At 32.2% G+C, this 22,297-nt stretch overlaps 2 protein-coding genes across 2 annotated transcripts; both read right to left on the bottom strand.

The window, feature by feature from the left end:
- Positions 1–11,668: 11,668 nt before the first annotated feature.
- Positions 11,669–15,538, bottom strand: CDF1 (cell growth defect factor-like protein (DUF3353)). The gene is made up of 5 exons (XM_020371374.3): positions 15,259–15,538; positions 15,058–15,125; positions 13,061–13,443; positions 12,043–12,119; positions 11,669–11,954 (listed from the first exon to the last, which is right to left on the bottom strand). Exons 1-5 carry the CDS (start codon positions 15,315–15,317, stop codon positions 11,804–11,806), a joined length of 738 nt encoding a protein of 245 aa, XP_020226963.1. The 5' UTR covers positions 15,318–15,538; the 3' UTR covers positions 11,669–11,803.
- Positions 15,539–16,206: 668 nt separating this feature from the next.
- On the bottom strand, positions 16,207–19,261 carry CAS (calcium sensing receptor). The gene is made up of 6 exons (XM_020371207.3): positions 18,977–19,261; positions 18,655–18,900; positions 17,313–17,505; positions 17,043–17,184; positions 16,633–16,764; positions 16,207–16,546 (listed from the first exon to the last, which is right to left on the bottom strand). The coding sequence occupies exons 1-6, from the start codon at positions 19,178–19,180 to the stop codon at positions 16,306–16,308; spliced, it is 1,158 nt and encodes a 385-aa protein (XP_020226796.1). The 5' UTR covers positions 19,181–19,261; the 3' UTR covers positions 16,207–16,305.
- Between the last annotated feature and the right edge of the window lie 3,036 nt (positions 19,262–22,297).

The raw sequence follows: 22,297 nt of genomic DNA on the forward strand, positions 1-22,297 counted from the left end.
TAAATAAATATGTTAACAATTACATGTCATTCGAAAATACATGTCCAAAAAATGATACATCTTGCACACAAAATAGAATGTTATCCAACAAAAAAAAATAGCATCTTAGCCCCTTACTACAAAAGAAAAAAAGAATGTTAGTCATCTGTAAAAAAAAAAAAAAAAGTGTTAGCAACATCTACTAAAAAAAAAAACTTCAAATAACATATACTAAGTTTGACAAAAAAACATACATGAAAAAAATTACATACAACAATATTACATACATGATAACCAGTTAAACACAACATTTTTTTGATAAAAAAACCAACTAAGCAAAAAGAAATTAATTTTTTTGGGTGAATTTTGAAAAATATAGAAAGAGTTAAACATTCATTTAATTCGGCCCAATAGAAAAAGTACAAAGAAAGTGGAAAAACGTTAGAGTACATACTCAAATCCATAAAGGAAACAACTGCGAATAAAAGAACTTTCCTTCTTCTCTAAGCTTCCAATAAAACCCTATATCAAAAAAAGAAAATCCTAAAAAATAATTTAAATAAAAAAATCTACTATAGAAATAACAAAAATCAACTATATCAATCAATAAATAAATAGTCTAAAAATGAATAAATGAGACAAATATCATAAGTGAATTTGGAAAAATAAGATCAAAGTATGATTATTCACAAAGAAAAAAATGAAAAAATAAAAAAGGAAGAAAAACAACAAATGAATTAATTGACATTATAATAACCACCCACACACTCCACAATAAAATCAAATTCTAACAAATTTGTCTTAAATAACTGCAACCTCTCATTTGCACCTTCAAGTATAAGAGAGTGCTCACCTTTTTCTAATAATTTAGAAAGCATGAACACTCATTTATATTAATGATTAATGTTTGTAACTCAAACAATAACAACAATAAAACTATTTACAAAGATTTTTAAAAGTTGAAAAAGGAAAATCAATTGTAGTACATGAGTAAATATCATAACATAAAGATTCTTAAAAATTAAAAATGTTTTAACAATCTTCATATTCTTCAATGTTTTACACAGAGATACACAATAGAGATGAAATCTCTATTAATATAATAAGCAAGAAAATCAACTATTTGGGGATAATTAAAAAGAGAAAGAAAGAATCAACGTAATTGTATATATAATTTATTTATTTAAAAAATAAATATATATATCCGTCGTTACAAAAATAAAAAAAAATCATGATTGTGGAACCTAAAAGAAAATTAAATAAAAAATATAATTTAGAAACCTCAAAGTTGTGAAAGAATCAATTGTTAATATCATCTCGTCGATAGATAACAAATTAAAAAGTATCTGCAATGTCATCCTTCTCATCATTTTAACTATTCCAAAAAGAAAGTATTGATAATGAAACAAAAGGTTTCGCTCGTTCTTTTTATACTTATTGCAAATATAATTTTATAGTAAAGAGAAGAATTTATTGAGAAGAATGTAGTGAGATTTTAACAAAGTATGAAGCTTTAGAACAAATCATTAAAAACATAGAAGTTAGAATATTTATTAAGAAAAATAAAACTAACCATTAAAGATAAATCTTAAAACTCACATTGATAACCCAGTCACCCTCGTCATAATCTTGGTCAATCCAGTTTTTGCTCATTAAGAATCAAAGGAAAAAGACTTTACGATCAAAAACTTATAAAGGAAACAAAAATAAGGGATAAAAGGGATAGTAGTGCATAGGAAGTAAATTTGAATTAAATAAAAAAGTCATTTAGAATTGGCAAGAGAAGAAAATGGTTTAAGAGTGAGAAAAAGGGAAGCATGAGAAATGAAATGGTGCATGTAATGAGTTCTTAATAATAAGAAAAGTGAGTGATTACTGTGCGGTTACATTTGGAGTGAATTATATTTTTTTTTCATTTTTTTTTATCTTTTACATGTTACAACAAAGGGTGGTTACGTGCGATTATATTTGGAGTGGATTGATTAAAACAATTTCTTTTTTTATTTTATCCTTTAAATAGTACATTGATGAAATAAATTAGAACATAATTGAAGGATACAAATGTCGTGGAAACTAAAATAATCTATTCCATTTATCTATATAGATTATTATCATTATCATTATCATTATCATTATCATTATTATTATTATTATTATTATTATTATTATTATTTTATATTATTATTATTTTTTACATTATCAGATTTTGAGTATTTTTTTTTAATTATTTATTCATTTTTATATGAATATATGTTAGTATGAAAAGTATGATTTTGATTAGAGTAGAACTAGTAAACATGGAATAACAAAAATAAAATCTAGCTACCTCATGATGCCCATCTACAATTCACGTACACTTATATCACCATCTAAAAAATAACCAAGCATTTTTTTCAACCTTCACCTCTTGCATGTGTTTTTACCACGACATCAACATTCCTTTACCTTTCCATACAAGTTCGTCCACAATTTTTTTTCCACGCTATTCTTTCATTTTATAATACACGTTGACTTTCATATTAAAAATTGGATATATACTATGGAGTTCTTCTTTTCTGAAATTATCAACATGGGAGCACTATAATATCAAACCATATAGATATTTTGCTTCCAGGTGATCCTCTTGAGAATCCATCTTCATAGCACTAATATTTCTACTAGGACAATTAAAGAATTCCTGCAATCATTCTATATAAAAACACTCAATATTTCCATTTTCCACTTTCCCTGCAACGTTGTGAGAAGGACAATGCTTTGTGATCAGGAAATCATTGCCATGCATGCTTGTCTCCTGAAGTGTCAAGAAAACCCTTGCAACACATTTCATGCTGCGAAGGTCATCGATAGAATCCAAAGGCTACCCTTGTAACCGCTTCCACCAACATGTTTGTTGGAAGTGATTTTATAGAAGGTGACCGATTATTATGAGTGTGTGGTCTCTTCTTACTTTTGTTCATCATCATTCTTGAAATAGTCATGTTTGAATGATATTGAGGTTGAAATTTGAAAACTCGGAAAGGAGAATTGTGTATTGTACAAGGAAGGATTTGTTGGTTTATGTAGAGGAGGCTATTTGCATTTGTATGTAGTAAAAAGCAGTGTTTAGTGTGTCTATTTATTGGAGGTACTGTTTCCTTTGTTACATGGCGGCGTTAAACCCTATATCGATCTTATCTTGTTTTTATCAAAGATTTAGTATATCAATAGATTATGATGCAACGATTCGAAGAGAGTAGAACTTTTAAACTTGGAATAACTAATGAAAAAAAAATCTACCACATAATTCCATCTACAATATTCACATAAATTAATATCATCATCTTCGTCATCTAAAAATACCCAAGCATCTTTATTCAACCTCCACCCCTTGCTTGTGTTTTTGCAACGGTATAGAGGGGTTTCATTACCCACCAACACATTCCTTTACCTTTTCATACAAGTTAATTAATTCACAAAATTTTTCACATTATTCTTTCATTTTATAATACACTTTGACTTCCTTATTACAAATCACATTTACTGGAGTCCCTTTTTTTTTTTTTAAATTCAAATTATCATTACTGGAGCATAATATATATAATATCATATTGTATATATATTTTGCTTCCATGTGATCCTCTTAAGTAGCCATCTTCAAAGCACTAATATTTCCATTTGGATAATTAAAGAATTCTTACAACCATTTTCTTTACAAACTCAATAATACTTTAAAAGTTTTGAGAAGGACAATGCTTTGCTATTAGTAAACCATTGTAGTGACAGGAACTTGTCCAAAGCTTTAGGATGATAAGAGTTTAGGAACTTGTCCAATGCAATGCTAGGCAAATTACATCTAATTAATTTGAGAAGGAGTGTTAAGAGTTTTTCTATTTCCGTTATTTATAAATGGATTTTGGTACCCCTTTAATCTTTATTAATACATTTATTTGCTGATTAAAAAAAGGAACTTGTCCAAAGAAACTTGTTGCCCAACGTGTTTATCTTCTAAAGCATTTAGAAAACCCTTGCAACACACTTTCATGGTGCAAAAGGTCGACGACCGGGCAACCTTTGCAACAACTTCTACTGGCATGTCTTTTGGAAGTGATTTTATAAAAGACAACCCATTATTATGAGTGTGTCGTCTCTTCTTTCTTGTGTTCTTCATCATTTTGAAATAGTCATGTTTGGATGATTTTGAGGTTGAAATTTGAAAATATGGAATGGGAATTGTGTGTTGTATCGGGAAGAATTTGGTAATATATCTATACTAATATATTAAGGAGATATCATTTTTTGTAACTAACTTGGTCTCCACTTTTTTTTATCATTATACCCTTTTATTTTAAAAAATTTTAAAAAATATTTTTTAATCAAATTTAAGAATTTGAAGTTAATGAATCTATACTAATATATAAAAGGATTAATATATAAAAGGAATACCCTTTTTGGTAACCAACTTGGTCTCCACTTTTTTTGACCATTATACCCTTTTATTTTAAAAAAATTTAAAAATTATTTTTTAATCAAATTTAAGAATTTAAAATTAATGAATCTATACTAATATATAAAAGGATACCACTTTCAATAACTACTTTTAGTTTCGATTTTTATATGGACCATTTTATCTCTTATTTATTTTTTACTAACTACTTTTTTTTTTATAAATAATTTCTCATTTTTTTTTTATTTTTTTTAATACAATGTAGGCACGAAGTGCCTTTTTCCAGCTAGTTTATATAAAAGAGGTTATTTGTATTTGTATGTAGTAAAATGAAGTATTTAGACAATTGATAATGTAAGATCCATCTCCACACACTCACAAACCTACCTCATTCAATCTTTAGAGTATTAAGTTCCAACTTTATTGATCTCCGCACAGTCGAAACCAATGCTAGCAAAAGACTTTCTCCATAAAAGATTTGAACACGTGAATCTAATGCATACTAGTGTGTCATTAACAAATTATTTTAAAAGATTGAATTCATATTTGAAATACTACTTAAAATATAAAATTAAAAGATTAATTTTTTTAATACATTTTAAATAAAAATAGTTAAAAACAATAGAATGAATATAAAAATACTCCTATATTAAAAACACTAGAATGAATATATAAATTATATTAAATTTCTTATAAATAAATATTTTTAAATATATAAATTATATCTTAGATTTAATATAAGTAGTTTATATTACAACAAAAAATTATTTTTAGTTATTGATAATATATTTTAAAATATTAAAATTCCAATTTAAAAATAAACATGATAAATGAATTACATAAGAATTAATTCTTAAAACTACTTCCTTCAAAAAATAACTTTTAAAATTACTCTTGTATAAGATTATCATTCACGTTTAATGTATAAGAATTATTTTTTAAAAAAACATATAAAGGGGTTATTTATAGTTCTATACCAATTACCAAGACATTTTTTTTCTTAATTTTTTTAATAAAAATTACTGCTGCGCACGTGTAAAAAGGAAATAGGGGGAAATAGCAAAATTGAATTTAGGCCAAAAAGTTGTTTTGATAAACTGTTTTCTTATACGCCGCTGATTTCTGAAACAAGGCAGAAGAGGAAACCCTAATTTTTAGGCTATAAGTATAGATTCACCTTCCTTCAATTTCAAGTCGCCGGTTCTGATTGATTCATTGCATCTTTCTAATTAAGGAGATCACAGCTGAGAGTTTGAGTGAAGAGAAATTTTAATTCAAATATCTGTTTCTCTTTTTCAACTGTGATTTCTTGGTTACAAATATGTGTTGAATCATACTTTACACCTTCTCTCATACTCATTTGTTTTAGTCTATATTTCATCAACACACTGTGATTCAGAATTCCTATATGATGCCCTTGCTATGTCCATTTCATTTTCATCATAACCTGTAAATCGAGCTTTTCTTATTTTTTGTGTAGATATCCTCTCTCGACTGCTTTCCTTGTTTTTGAATATGAAATTGGCATACTTGTTTTTGTTTTTATCTTTTATCTTCTTTCAGTTATCGTCATCGAGATGTAGCATCCCGTTTACGTGCTTACAACGATTCCACGCGGAGAGTTTTTTTTATTCTGTACCTCGCCTAAGATTTAATCTGACACACTCTTTTTACCTATTTGAACAAGTTCGATTTTAGGAAATGTTTTTAATCTGAACTGAAGCTAGGTCGCCTATATATATATGATGCCAATCTCTTATCCGATTTAATGTCCTTTTGTGAACTTCTTAAACTTTATTCAGTTTCTGGGTGTTTTTTTTTTCTCCTGCTTTATTGATATCAATCATCAGTTATTTCTTGCTGATATAGATGGGAATGATAAGAGAATATAATTATTTGGATTTTCAATAGATTTACATCGTAGTTATCAGTTTATAATTAATCATTGTCGATGGACTATTTGGATAGTTGCTGTCAATTGTGGTTCTCCATTTAATTCATGCAACATTTTTTATTTATCCTTGTATGATAATACTATGATGTCAGTAGAGTGCAGAGAAGGGTAGTGACATAGAAGAGAAATGAAAGACAAATTTGGTGGACGACGCTTGGATGCGGAGCTTTAAGATGATTTAACGACGTTGTACTTGTACCTCTTATAATCATGCCACAATTGTTCTCCAATTCTGCCAGAATAATAATGTTATGTGTGTGTATGGGATTGTTTGGTTTGACATATTAGCAACTGCATATGGAGGTTGGAGTTTTTTGTATCGAATAACATCATATTTTTCTTTTAGTTTAGTTCAACAATAATAGATGCTCAACGAGTCATTTCTTTAAATAATAAGAGCACCATTTGTTAAGATAATAGTTAGATGATTTCCTTATTTAATTCATTAAGAAATACTAATAACAGTATAATACTTTTTAACATATTATTTCTAGTTCTCTTGTAGGATGATTATAATATAAGTTGTTGAAGATGAAAGTTATCTAAATAACGAATGAATTTTTACCACTCTCTTATAGTTATTGTTTTTAATTTAAGTTTTTTTTATAAAAAAAAAAACAAAAAAACAGATAAAAGTAAAGTATCTCAACAATGTGTTATCGGAACACAGTTTTTTCTCCTGAATTAACAGATTGTTGGTGTTGAATAACGAATGGAATTAAATTATTTATTAAAGTTCATAAAAAATTAAAATAAATAATATTTGTAATGAGAATGTAATTTTAGAAGAAATAATGTATATATTGACAATGTAATTTTATACTAAGATCATCAAAAGCGGACCGAATGGAAATATTAGTATCCTGTGATGATTTGAGAAAAAAAAAGGACTCGAGTACATGCGATTTCTAAGGGAGTCCAAGTGTATTATAAAATGCAAGAATAATGTGAAAAAATTTTGTGGGTGAACTTGCATGGAACGGTAAAGGATTATTGCGGCGTAATGAAACCCCTCTATGTCCTTGCAAGAACACATGCAATGGGTGGAGGTTGAAGAAAAGGTGCTTGGCATTTTCAGACGATGAAGATGATTATATTACTCTATTGCAAGTATATATATATATATATATATATATATATATATACTATTGGTGTTTTTTATTCGAGAAAATTCTCTTTGAATCAATTAATATATATTATTCTCTTTGTTTAGAAGTAACATTATTTATCGATTTAAGAGAAGAGAACTACATTTCTCAATTATTTTCTGTGTTTTACTCCTAAAATAAATAATGTTGTCAAGAATTGTGTGATGTGAGAGAAAGAAGAAAAATCAAAAGATAAAAATGTGTCAACTTGAGAGATAATAAAAGGAAAAGAAACAATCGGTAGTATAATTATTTATTTTCAGAACATGATTTAAATCAATGCATATAAGCTAGTAGGAAAAACATATCCTATTCCTAAATCCTTCTCTTATAAGTTCTAAGGAATGCATTAATATCAAAAAGTTCATAACTTGAAGAGTTTAAAACTAATATACCATTTGGATTTCGTTACGTTTTTATAAGAAAATATGATGCTTTAAAAAGCTTATTTTATAACCCTTTTTGTTGAAATAGATGTAATTATGTCTACAAAGGTATTGAACTTAAAATATATGTATGTGTAATTGTGTTGGTTTAGGCATTTAAAAACATGAGCAATTATGAATGTATTTACAGAAACTTGTAAACTCACAAGCACAAGCTCTAGCAACTAGCATGTAATTGTCTATTCACAACTCACAAGGCACAAGATATTTGACTGGCGTTTGTTTTCCTAGGGTTTAAAAACTAGGATGTTATAGCTCGTAAAATCGATATTGTCCTACGCAACAACAAGGTTAATTAATTCGACCTGCGTTATTTTTTCTGATGAAGCTTCGCAAAGTACATGTAAAGTGTTCTCTAAAACAACTACATTAATATATATATATATATATATATATATATATATATATATATATATATATTGTCGCTTCCATTGGCCTTGAGCTTGCACAATAGTTATTGGATTAATACCAACCTGCCTCCAAAAAGTAGTTTTCTTCTTCTCAAACTTGACCTGAGTGTCATGTATAAATAAGAGTGTAAGCTAGTCTATGTCTTCTGATAATATTCTTATATGTCTCTTGGCTATTTTATTGATGATTCCCTTGATATTCCAAACGAGAATAGAAGAATCATTAAAACCATTATTCATAGCACTCACCATATGAACTATAAGAACTCAGTCTCACACAATCATATTTGAGGCGCCCCTTGCAATACCTGCGTCTCCATGACATTCTCGCTAGATAGGTACTTACTCTTAGGGTTTGATTGGAGATAATCCCACTTTTAATTTCGTCACCATAGAATCAAGTATTCCGTATGTTTGGTTCTTCCATAAACCTAAACTTGTTTGGGCTTACCCTAGTAGAGAATGAGCATGATGTCCTTATAATCCATGGTTTTTTTTTTATTTTTATTTTTGGGAGAGGTGATGAGTATTTAATGGCTTTGGAATAGCCATCAAAATTTAATTCACATTTTTAGCCTGATCAATACTTACATTATTTGTTGTAATGCAAGCTTTGTCACCAAAACCAGCTTTGTCATTAATTTTTCCTCATTCTTGTCTATCTCATGAAGCCCTGCATTTAAGAAGATAAGCCTACGAGTTCAGTAACATTAATTGAAAAAATATTTAAAAAAACATAAATTTATCAACTAATGGTGAATTTCCCCTCTTTTTTTTATAGAGTTAATTATCTATACACTGCCAGTGTAAAATTTTTTTACACTGGCAATCAATCATATCTTTCAATAGTATCATGTTAGTTACTTATTTAATAAAATAAAAATAAAATAAAATAATTTAAAAGATATAATTGGTTGTCAGTGTAAAAAATTATACACTAACAGTGTATGGATGGTTAACTCTTTTTTATAAGCTAAGAAAACACAAGGGAGCATAAGTAATAATAATAAAAATACTATATAAAAGTATAAGTATGAAATATTCTAAAATCAAAATAGATTATCAAAAACTCTCAACATATTTAGGTTTACACATCTAATTTAGAATTTTTCATGTTTAATAAATTTATTGACTTTTATAAATATTATTTAAATTTTATACATATCATGATTTGTGATTGAAAAATGACAATATAAAATAATTTTATATTTTTAATGCATAACCATTAAACCCTTATAAATTTATTATATGTAATTATTTGTAATTGGGTGATAATATAAAACTTGTTTACACTACCCATGAATAAGTTATTTACTCTTTATTTTTAAATTAACAGAATTATATAATAAAAAAATATTTGGATATTAAATTTATGTTAATTTATCGATGTAATTATTTTTTATTTTAAAAAATCATCAAATTAGAGAATATTATTAAAATTATAATTTTGTCAATTTTTTTTCTTTCCTTCCAAAATTCTGCTCTCATATACACCCTGAATAAATGAGTGTGACACCCTGGGTCGTATACATTGCTGGAGAAGGACACGAAGGAAAGAACAAAAAATAAAATAAAAACGCTCCATTCAATATACACTTTTTGTATTTAATTTTTATTGAATAAATTTCATGAATCTCATGAAATAATAGATAAACCTTATATAATTTAATCAGTCTCATAAAAAATGGAACACTACATTTGACTAAAATAATTTTTTATCAGATTTTTCTTATTTTTAAGTCGAAATAAATTAATTTAAGACAAAACTTTAGGATATTAGTGTGAAATAATAAAAAGTCTCATAAATTTTACTAATTTACAATAACAATATAATAAAGTAAATTAGATAATGATTTTACTTTTTTTGGTTTTGGTTCTATGCTTTTTAAGATTATAAACCATGAGTTCGAAATGTTAAACGAAGCACAAAGAAAGCCGAATTCTTTACTCGCGCACAATGTCGCAATATATTTTTTCCCCTCAGCATCATTTACATTTTCAAGCATATCTACGACTTTATTTAGAACTACATACTAGATTGTCTTTATACCGGAAGGACATCATTAGCAAAGCAAGCCGAAAACTCCTTGGCGTGTCCACATAACGAGATAAACAAGTCGTTTGCAAACTCTATTAACCCCAATGGACCCGCTGTGAGGGCCGATATAAATACTAATATTGAAGAGAGAAAGAGTGACTTTTTACAGAATAGGTACAAGAAAAAGGATCAAAGACTTCCCAACATAATTATACACATAAGAATTAAGTTGAGGAGTCCTCAACTCGTTGCAAAGGCCTACATAACTCAATATTACAGATGTTAATACTAATAAATCCTCTTATAAACCTGTTTATGAACCTAAGCCCATTAAAATTAGTATAAACAAGAATAATTAATGACAAAAAAAAATGTACATTTTCATAATTGTCATAATTGATTAATATTGATCTCTCTAATTTCAAGGATTGACTTAAGCATTGAGGTACCTTTTGTAGATATCCTACTTTTCCTTTGGACAGGTGTATGAAAGATGAAAATTTGGGAAAAAGTACCCTCGCCTTCGAAGTTGCTCCTTAAAAGTGATTACTATTTGGTGGTCATCACATTTAAATACTACTAGTTATATGTTAATAAATAACACGACGATTTTATATTGTAAAGAAAACAAAAAAAAAATTAAATAAAACTCGCTACCTAATTTAACTGTTTTAATATACTATCACTGTACCAATAAATGTTAACGCCATAGAACAAAAGTGCCGGTAAAAGAATTTAAATGGCACTAACAAGCTAAGGTGATTGTTTTTTCTTTTAACGGTGAGAGGTTTACAATGTCTGTGTCTTGCTAAACCAATTGAATTAGACCTCTTGATAACTAAGGTGATATTTTAATTACCCAAACTATATGTGTTGCTCTTAAAATTGATACCGAAAATAAAATATGCTTCTAAAATATGTGAAACACCAAATAAATATTTTTAATACAGTAAGAATTATTGTTCGACACACATAGTTAATAATCCTAGTAACTGCTTCAATCATTTTTTTGATACTACCTTGTATTCAAAATATTGCGCGCGTCAACTTGCAAATTTCATTTGTACTTTAGTTATTGTTGGCAGATAATGAATTATCGGGTGATTGGCAAGGTTAGGAAACCGTTATTCACCTCAATCTGAATGAGGATTCATGCTAGTTAGTCAGTCACAAGTTAGCTGAAGAATAAGATGAGTTCGGTGACAGATTTAAAGATACAAACCAAGGTGGAAGAACTTGCCCCGAAACCAATCGAAATTTAGATAAGGAATTAAGGCTTAGCCAACTCAAACAATTCTTTTCATAAAAAGCACCACAATAAACAATTTAGCTAGCTTAAAAAAAGTTGAGTTTGATCTCCTATAAACTCATCACCGAATAAAACTTTGAAAGAATAGTTGCCACTTCACTTGAGAAAAGTACAAGCAATGAACAAGAACACATAAACTACCAATGACGTTAAGAGCTCAAGTGTCCAAGTTGGGCGCAGCAACATAGATGGAATATTGGGTACCAGCACCGAACCAGAGATCCATCCAGCCACTAAAGCTCCAAACCTATGATGTTGCAAAATAAAATAATGGTGATGGCTAATAGTAAGACATCAGAGGAAAAACATAAGTTGAATTAAGGTATACCACTTACCCAATAATGAATGCTCTAGCCAAGCTCTTTGTCTTCTCGTTGAGAAAATATATGCAGGCAGCCAAAGAGATTGCCACCTGCAGCAAAACAATGATTCCTCAATGAGCAATTATTCATGCACACGAAGGAAGTAGAAAGGAGAGGCAGGAAGAGAAGAGATAGACAGAGCAATGATAATTGATAAATATTTTAATAATGCTTCCTGACGTAACTCAAACAATACATGAACTTCATATCAAATATAGCTCATAGAAAACAATCACCTTAATATGCCTTAATACACTCGTGAACAAATGAGAGGATAAGTAAACATGCATTAACAAAGAGAATATTACCCAAGTCAAGTTCAAGTCCTATATTTGTGTGTATGCATGCACGTACAAAGAGAGCTTTGCCGCTTAAATGGGCCTGACTCAATTAGAGTTATTTGGGACCCAATGTGACTACTGAACAGCGAGAGTCTTGGACCAAATAACACAAAATTGACACTTTATTGAAAATGCGGAAAACCTTAAAATGGGAATGGCCAAGCTGCAAATCAAGATTAAATTATGCTTGTTGGTTAAAGTACTAAATACCATAACCTGAAAATCTTGCAGTCACATGAAAAGATCAGAATAATGGCTGATCTGAGATTTCTATACAACCTTCAATGATAGTCAGACAGGAAACAATCACTAAAATCTTGTTACAAGGTATTACAAGGTATGGCATAACTTAACCAAGTAAACCAGGAATCCTATAATCTAAAGATTGGTAGTTGATTTAACCATGCAGTATGGAGAACAACTATGATACACCTATGGCTTGAGAAGGTAAGGATTAGATGAATATATAATTTGGTTTTCTTTTTTAAAATTTATGGGTGTCACAATCCAAATACTCTTCTTATAGAAAATGACATCTGCAATTTTATTTTTTTTGAAAAACAAACTACATTTTTATTCTAAAAAATATGCTTTTAATTATACACCACTGACCACACAGAAGTTAATAATATAAGAAATTCAAAGCAAACCTGAAAAGCAGGTCCAGTTTCAGCAGAATTCATAATACTCCAGCCACCCATGAAGCCAAAGAGAAACAATCTTCTGAGGATAATTTCAGTTGGTGGAAGTTCAACAAAGTTTAGCAAGTTTTTCACCCATGGTGGAGACTCTTCTACTTTCTTTTTCAACTTGCTTTTCAAATTAATTTTTGTTTTCCTCCTCTGTATGAAACTTGCCATCAATATTTTTTCAAAAGCCGCTTCTATTGACTCTTCACTCCTCTCATGTCCAGCATATTGTTGCAACAAAAAATTTCTCGATCCCCAAATTTCTTCTTCAGAAGCATCACGGCTAATACCAAGGCGTCGGTAAGGATCCAAGACATTGCTTCGAGGAAATTTTTGTACATTACCTGCAGGGAACAATTATAGATAAATACATATATCGATAGTTTAATACATAAAGTAGACAATAATAGAATCAAAAATGCAACTAAGTAGAAAAAAAGCAGACTTTGTAGCAAAATAGCAGACTTTGTGGATTAATATCCAATGATCTACAAGTTATCAGGCTTTTTAACGTCATTAACTAGGAGAAGAGAAAATAAAACTAAAGGCGTGTTCTATATTGGATCAAATTCTGGAGCCAAAATCTTGTTAACGGGTGCAAAAGATATCTCTCAAGACAGCAATATTTAATGCTGCCAATTTAGTCAAGTCTAGTTGCTCGGGCTCTCAAGACCAAGCACCTCTTCAACTTAGACAATAAAACTGCAATGTTAACATTTTGGTTGATCAACTGCACAGCCTCCCTCATGGAGACAACTTTTTGAATTCCTGTCTGTTGTGTCTCACCTCAAACTTTAGAGATGAAGTGTCTGGTGATTATTTCTTGAAGTGCCATCCAACTTAAATTGAGTTTTCACCAGATCAAGTACCCCCCCTGTTAGAGGGCCAATCAATATACAACATCCTAGGCCCTTGAGAGTAATCCGGAAACCCAAAAGGTTCCTCATGATACAGTAATGGCTATTTCTTATTCTTCACCCATGGGGAGGGTGGAGGGTGAAGATCTGTTGCTTGTTAGTGGCTCTTTCTTTTAAATAAAGGATTTGTAATCCCTTTTACGATCAAGAATGAAGTATCAAGTATGAATTTGTTTTTAGATAACTTTCCTTAGATTATAGTTTCAGCCTATCATGTTGGTGCTTTCATAAGCTTTCCTAATGCCTCCTATAAACTCTAACTCTTCCGGTTCTGATGAAACCATCCCTTCTCTAAAGTTTCAGCTGGACAACCAGCAAGCTATACAAAGAACCTACAGGGAGACTCATTACTTTTCTTTATTCACTAGCATGTATTATATCAGAAAATGCATCTGAAACAGTTCAGGAACACTACCGAAATTTCTATGTATATTAATATTAATAATGAATATATTGAAAAAGGGAAAACTGCCTACTAATTCATATTAGATGTCAAAGTTTCAGGGGTAACAGTTACATCTGATGTGGGAGAACAGAGGGCAACATGTTATTAAAGGTACTTTAAATAGGAAAACAATCCATTTCAAATTTAGAACCTATTTGGAAACAAGCTTAGAGTTTCTTTACCAAAAAATATTCTTTCTTTTCGATATAGAAACTCTCAAAAAGACTTCTAACTTCCAAACAAACTCTTATAAGTTCCAAACTAAGGCCAAGCAAAGGCCACGGTCCGTGAACTTTCCTTCTAATTATCGACAAAAGGGAACTTCACTTGAGCTAAAAAAAATAGCATAGAGTAGAAAATGAAAATTGAACAACTGAATTGAAGCCTAAACAACCTAACAAGCAAAGACGTATTACGCGTTCCTTGTCACATAGAAACGAATAGAGGTCTCAAGCACAAATTTCTGGCATCCTCAGCAAACCTTACCAAGAAACCAACTTCACGTAGCATGACTATCTTAATAATAATATATAAAAAAAATGTTACACAATGGATAGGGTTGGGGTTTGTTTGTTTAATTAAATGAATAAATTTACCTCCATAGGGCGTGTCCACCGCACATTTAGTGCGAAATGAATTGGTCACCGAGTGTTCTCGGAGGGGCCTGAAGAAACCCAAATTCACGAGCATAAATGATTGACGAATCCGGAACCGTTAAAGTAAAAGAAAATCGTGATTAATCTGAAAAATAAAGCAAAGTAATGAATCGCGCAAAGGAAAAGAGGAGCGAGGAGTACAGTTTCTTTGCGAGAAAAGCGGTGGAGAAGTTGGGAGCTGAGAGCGAAAGAGCAACCATGTTGCAATTAACGGAGCGAAAACAAGAACAACGCCCTAACCCTAATTGAAGAGCATGGTAGAGAAGCAGAGGCAAAACGGGGCGTCTTCTTCGTTTGGTTCCACCGAAGAAGAAGAAACGAATAACGATAAGTAATAGCAGATTACTTGTGTATTCCGGTGTGTGTAACCCCACTGCCTGCTACTGCTAGGTACGCACGCGTGCCATAACTTACACTACAAACCCCTTCTCATTTCTTTTAAAATTATATATATAAACATATTATGTTTAATCTCTCAATAATCATTTGATTATTACTAAATACTTTTTAATAAAGTAATTAATTGTCCTGCTGTCAGAAAAGAAGACAAAAAAGGTAATCAATTGTCCAAAATCATTATAATTTTATGTAACAATTTTTTTTATTATAAATTAGAATAGACAAATTAAAAATATTTACTTATTGAATTTTAAATATATAATCCATACACTAACAATTTATATATATGAAATCCAAATCGCAAATTTATTAATTTGAATATGTTGTGAATTTGTAAGAAAAAAGTGAGAATTTTCATTTTATTAATCCATATCCTTTGCATGATTGAGTCATATCCAATTATACGACTTAAATTTACTTTTGTTACTTTCATATAAAAATATATTATTGTTCACTAATTAAGTTTCGAGTAAACTTAACTCCCTTAAACAAGATTTGGGATAAGACTTGTGAATAGATAAAACGATAGTTGAGAATCTTTCCTATCTTTACCGGAAAGGATAGTTGAGAGATAGTTGAGAGGGCACTTGTAATATAATGTGGCCAACAGTTTTTGGCATTCTACTTGGCGAAGTAGGCACACATACACAAACGGAAGAAAGGTTGAAACAAAAGACTTGAGATGGATCATAGATGAAATAATCATGGGAAATAATGAAATAAATATATAGGAGGAGTGAAGCATGCACAAGAGTGATTTTTCTATTTGCAGGGCAGAAAAAAAAATAGTTAGTCAGCCCCAGGAAGAAGCTTGGTTCTAGAATTGCTGGTTGTGCCAAAACTTCTCACAGCCGCAGGGATGACCCTGGATGGTGACAGCACCTCTGCGAACGAAAAGTTATACGAATCTGTTCCTAATCTACTCTGTAACCACCCTTTGCCCCCAGAGAATCCATCAGCAACAATCCACGTGTTCTTAAATCCAAGGCTGGTTAGCGTTCTTCCAACTATTTTTGCTACGTCCGAGTACCTATTATATTATCACAAAAGCAGAAGTTAATGTGAAGATGATGAAAAGCAAACTTAAAATATGGGTATACATGGAAGGAAACTCACGAGTCCAAGATCACAACGTTGCTGCCTTTGTTGATTTTCTTGAGATATGAAATCTTCAAAGCGACTACTTCAGCTTCCAATTTCTTCACATTCTTTACCTGCCCTTTGAGCTTGCTTGGCAGTTCTTCCAAACTGAAAGGCCACAATAAGTGATAGTGGGTGCTTGTCAAATTGACAAAGTTTAATCATAATAGAGTTTAATTTGATGCATTTTTTCTACAACTAAGAACATGTTTGGATTCGGATATGAGAAAACAATAATTAGTTGCTTTTACATCAATTCTGATGTGATTCTGTCTAAACATGGATCATGGATGTAGAACCAAACATGCCTCGAGTGTTTGATAGTAGATAAGGACATAATAAGTGTACAAATCTCAGAAGCTAAAGTTCTAGTGTGTATCACTTACGGAATAGCAACCATCCTGTTTTTAGCACTAGAGGGAAGGCGAGGGATACCAGTCTTGTCCTTATCCTTCTCTGACCTAATATCAACCAAAACGTAGCTTTGCGTTGATATCAAATCAAGGGCTTGAGCAGGAGTCAGGTCTCCTACAAAATAATAGAAGCAAAGTATTACCATTAGCCTCAGTTAAAAGGAAAAACAAAAACATTAATTACTCCATAAAATTCATAAATTCAAAGGTTCTGTACAACCATACAAAACATGTCGAAGGTACCTTTGTAACCACGAAGATTAGAAGAGATGGCAGACCAAATAGGAGGAATCAGGAGGTAAGCAACAAATAGTGCTCCAGCTGTTCCAGCAATCACAGTAGGATCTGAAGAAGATATGGTTTCGACGGTTGATGAAGCTATAGGTTTGGCAACTTCAATCACCTTGGTCGTTTGTTGTGCAGCATCTGCCACTGTCTGAAATCAAAGAGAGTATCTTGATCGGGTTGATAAACTTGGTTTTTCAAATGTCAAGCAAATTACCAAAATGGTGAAAACTTCTCCTTGAAAACTAATACAGAATTCCTTTAATTAGGTACTTAGCCTAAGCAAGTTCATTATTTTCTACAAAGCCTTGAGTATCCATTATGGAACAGCATAACAGCATCTAATTGAATATTTGAAAATAAAATTAAAAACATTCCAAGTTAACAACAGAACCAGTTCAAAGGAAAATATATCAAATCAAATGTTTCCAAAGGCTTTTAGTAGCTCATAGGTAGTACAATTGCACCTTACGGGTAAAATATAGTTATAACCATTGATTAAATGACCGTTTAAAATAATAATAGTAATAAAATACATGCAGGCATATTACGGATTATAAAGTTGTTAAAATCTTGCTATTCCAGCTGAGAGACTGATTCCTTGAAGTACTAAATTCTATTTAATCGGTTGATCTCTCCGGATATGTTATTCCAATTAACGATTGTGATACATACAGGTTTGGACATTGAACCCCTCATATTGATGTTCTAATTATTGATTGTGACTGTACTTTATCATCTGAAATGCATATCTTTGTTTAAAAATCCAAATTAAAAAAAAAACTAATATCCTTCCAAACATTTGGTGTAATTGGCACAAGCGAAAGTAGAAATATCGACTTCAAACCCGTGTTTGTTTCCAACCACTAAAGGCATGGCTATGTCAGTTATACGTTTGAAACTTGTACCTCAGTTAGTTGGCCTCAAATGTAGTGTCTATATGTTTGACAATTTTTTTTCTCCATTTGGTTAAGGGTAGATTACAAGCAAATCTCAGTTGAATCAAAAGGAAGAAGGGCGTTGTTATCTTTTTTTTTTTTTTTTTTAAGTTTGTTTGGTAAGTTAAGTTAATTCCAACTTAACTTTCTAACTATTATCCAAACACACATAAAACGAAATGCTTTAGCATTCCAGAAAATAATTTAGCACATATCTCATCAACATTGCAGAAATCTATATCCTACCAAATGTTAACTAACATTGTAACTCAGCTGGTGCACATACAACAAATCTCTCAATACCCACAGAAAATGAAAAATGGGCTGAAATAAGACAGAAAGATGGAGGTTAGGAATAAAACCTTAGCAGCAGTAAGAACAGGTTCGGTATCGACACCGGAGCTTTGAAGCGCTTCTTGTGCCTTCTTGGAAGCTTCGGAGATGGCAGGGGAAGCAATTTTGAAGGCCTCTTCCCCAGCCTGCTGCACAATCGGCAACGCCGTCTCGATGCCAGGCTTCAAAGCGTTCCCTATAACCTCAGCAACACGCTGCGCCGTGTCAAACACGCTCGAACCCACTTCCTGAACCTGGTCGATGGTTTTCTCCACCTACGCAAAACCAAATAAAGTCACGATTTTTTCGCCATTCCGGTTAATGGGTATGCGTGGGAATGGAAACACTTACTTGGGTGAGAGAAGAGACAATCTGGTCCTTGGCGATGGCTTTGGCTTCGTTGGGAGGGGCGAAGAGAGCGAGGAGTGAAATGGTGGTTGAGGTTGGAAGTGCCACGTGGACGCGTCTTGGTTGAGGCTTGTTGAAGGTGGTGACTACTGCGTGTGGAGAAGGAGGTCTTGGAGTGGCCGAAGAAGCCATGGTAGTAATCTCCATTGCTAGTTTCTCACTAGATGGTGGAGATCGACAGAGTGGGTTATAATGATGAGAGATGTGTGGCCAAAATCCAAAGAGCTTTCGGGGTTTAAGTTTAACTGCTCTTTATGTCCACCTATGCAGCATCTTTGTTTGAGGCTCTCATACTGGCACCACTCCACGTGGCATTTGATTTAGGGGAAAACAGAAACTTCTTTTACGAATATATAGTTGATAAAGCATAGATAGATGTCTATTTTTCAACATGCGATCAACTAGTAATAATGACTAGTGTAAAAAATATAAGCAGGTGCGATAAGAGTTGAAAAAAAAAAGACACTTGTGTGCTGTGTCTTGTGCCATTGGAATGATAGTCCAAGTTTGAGTCTTCCATTCGTATGTGTACAGTTTAACATTTTGCTGAACTTAATTAGGAGCTCAATTTCTTTTTGGACACACTCAAGTTTATTCATTCTCCCACCTCGAGTTGTAGGAGTGCATAGTGAAACAGCTCTTACATAAAGGGGTGTGGTGTCAAATCCAATACCAAGACAAGAATGTGGACTTCCAGTGTTCAAATCCAATACCAAAACAAGAATGTGGACTTCAAGATTTTGTTTTGGGACATGGGCTTCAAGAGTTACTTACGGTCGGGTCAATTACGGTCATTTGGGTAATGAAGATTTAAGGGGTTGCTACGTATTGGGCTGCCCTAGCGCAACGAGCTGAATCCCAAAATTGCAAGGAAACTTTTTGCGTGCATGAGGTAGTAAAAACGGAATCAAGGTGGAAAAAAAATGGTGATCAGAACTCAATAAATCCATTTCCCAAGATTGACAAAATCAAGGAACAAAAATATATTAATTTCAACAACAAAATTTGTTCTTGTACATGCTAACCTAATCTCTCATAATTAGACTGACTTCAGAAGTTCAAGAAAAATACATGGATTCAAATCATCATGTATCTATGCATGTAAGTATGTGAAAGTGTGTTTGCATCTATGTCAAGATGTGATTTTCCACGTTCAACCGAAGCTAGGTTTTGTTGCATTTGTGGATTTTCCAGAGAGAGAAGGTAAGATCTACGTTTTCAACACTATTCAAAACATACACCAAGTATATATTTACACGAAGAGGGATCAATTTCTTACTTAAGATACAAGTTATGCTTAATTTAAGTCACTTGATATTTTTTATAAACATTAAATATCATTATTGCAACTGCTGATTTAAGCATTTATATTAAGTAAATTAAGTATAAAAACATCGCACATTCTTTATATCTGTATCACAATTTGTGAGACCCGCTCCCTCCTTCTTCCCCCTCCCTCTCAACACTCCTCATTTTCTCTTTCTTCATTCACTCTCATTTCCTCTCATTCCCTTTTCCTTTTCTCAAACTTCTTTGTGGTGATTTCTGTGGTTGAAGGTGCTGTACGGAGCTAGCTGAGAGTCGGATTTTTCTCTCCTTCTCTTCCTCTTCCCCGGGAGCTCGGATTCTTCTTCTCCGAGTTAAGGGAAGAGTTTTTTTTTTTTTCCTGAGGATTGGTTGTACATGAGTTTAGAGACTCATTTGATGCTTGAGTTCAGGAGATTGATGGTCGGATTGAAGAGTTGCTCGTTTTTGGGGTTTTCGGGAAAATGGGGAAAATTGGGGATTTTTATGCGTTTGATGGTTGCATGTTGAAAAAGTGATGATTTTTGAGTTGTATGCTGTAAATGTAGTTTATTTCATGGATTGCATGTGTTTGAGCCGGCTGATTTGCAGGTTTTGTTTGAAATTTTTGAAATTGTGAGGGTTGCTGTTTGAAATTGCGTCGGGCGCAGTTCTTGGCGTCGGGCGTGCGTTCATTAGGGGCCACCATTGTCTTTTCACGCCGGACGCAAAGTTAGTCGCGCCGGGCGTGATTTGAAATGGGAAATCCCTGGGTCAATCACGCCGAGCGTGGGGAGAACCACGCGTTACTGATATTGCGCCGGGCGTGGAGACCCATTGGGAGTCTCTGTCTAGGGTTGCGCCGGGCATAGGATAATTACGCCGGGCGCGAAGACCTTTGTAGGTCTCTGATTGAGTTTGCGCCGGGCATGATTTTAATGCGTCAGGCGTGAGTATTTTGGTCTTTGAGTCTTAATGAAAGTTGTATCCTTGGATGTTAGCTTTCCAATGACATTGGAATCACCCAAAAAGGAGTTCTAGAACTCCAGATATGGCTGTTTTAGTGAAGAGGGGTCAAGCTGCCAGCATTGGTTATAGCTGTTGCGTTTTTTAGAATTTTTAACAAGGTAGATGAAGGAATTAGGACTTGGTGTCTTCATGAGAGTTGTAGGAAATCTTCTTATCTTTCATATGAGATAAGGATGAGCATGATAGGAGTAGTATAACTCCCGATACGCTGTCTTATGTGAAGGTTGTCATTTTACAAGGAGTGATTTGGTTATGTTGAAAGTTGCTAAGTTGTTAGATGAAAGTTGTATGTTGTACTATGTGTTGAAAAGATATTACATTATGCTGTTAATGATGTGAAGCTGAGCTGTGTTGTATGTTGCTTATGCTGTTAATGGTGTGAAGCTGAGTTGTGCTGAATGTTGTTTATGCTGATTAATGATGTTAAAGATGAGCTGTGCTGTATGATGTTTATGCTGAGTAATGTTGTTAAGCCGAGCTATGTTGTATGTCGTCTAAGCTGTTAATGCCATTATGTTGAGTTGTGCTTGAATGTTGAATATGCTGTTTAAAATAGTTGAGTTGTGTTATTGAATATGAGCTGTGTAGGCCGTAAGGCTGAGCTGTTGATCACTAAGACTAGAAGAGATGTTTTTCGAAGTTGTTCATCCCTTGGTGTGGATTGAGGAAGCTGTGGTGCTCTTAGAGCCCAATTTGTTGAAAACCCTCCTTGGGAAGTTGTCCCTTAGAGTGGTCACTGTGTTGTTCTCCTCTAAGTACTTAGTTGGTCTCGTGTGTGGGCAAGGTTAAGGCACACGTGTACAAATCGACCACGGTATAGGGGTCAGGTCGAGCTATACCGCTTACAAGCGACCAAATCGAGTTGAAATGGGTGACGATGCATAAACTGTTAGATGTTGAAATTGCTAAATGATATGAGCTGTATGTGAGCAATGTACTGTGAAGCTGAGA

Source organism: Cajanus cajan, chromosome 5 (genome assembly GCF_000230855.2).
Source record: "Cajanus cajan strain Asha chromosome 5, NIPB_CcT2T_4, whole genome shotgun sequence".
NCBI classification, from domain to species: Eukaryota; Viridiplantae; Streptophyta; class Magnoliopsida; order Fabales; family Fabaceae; genus Cajanus; species Cajanus cajan.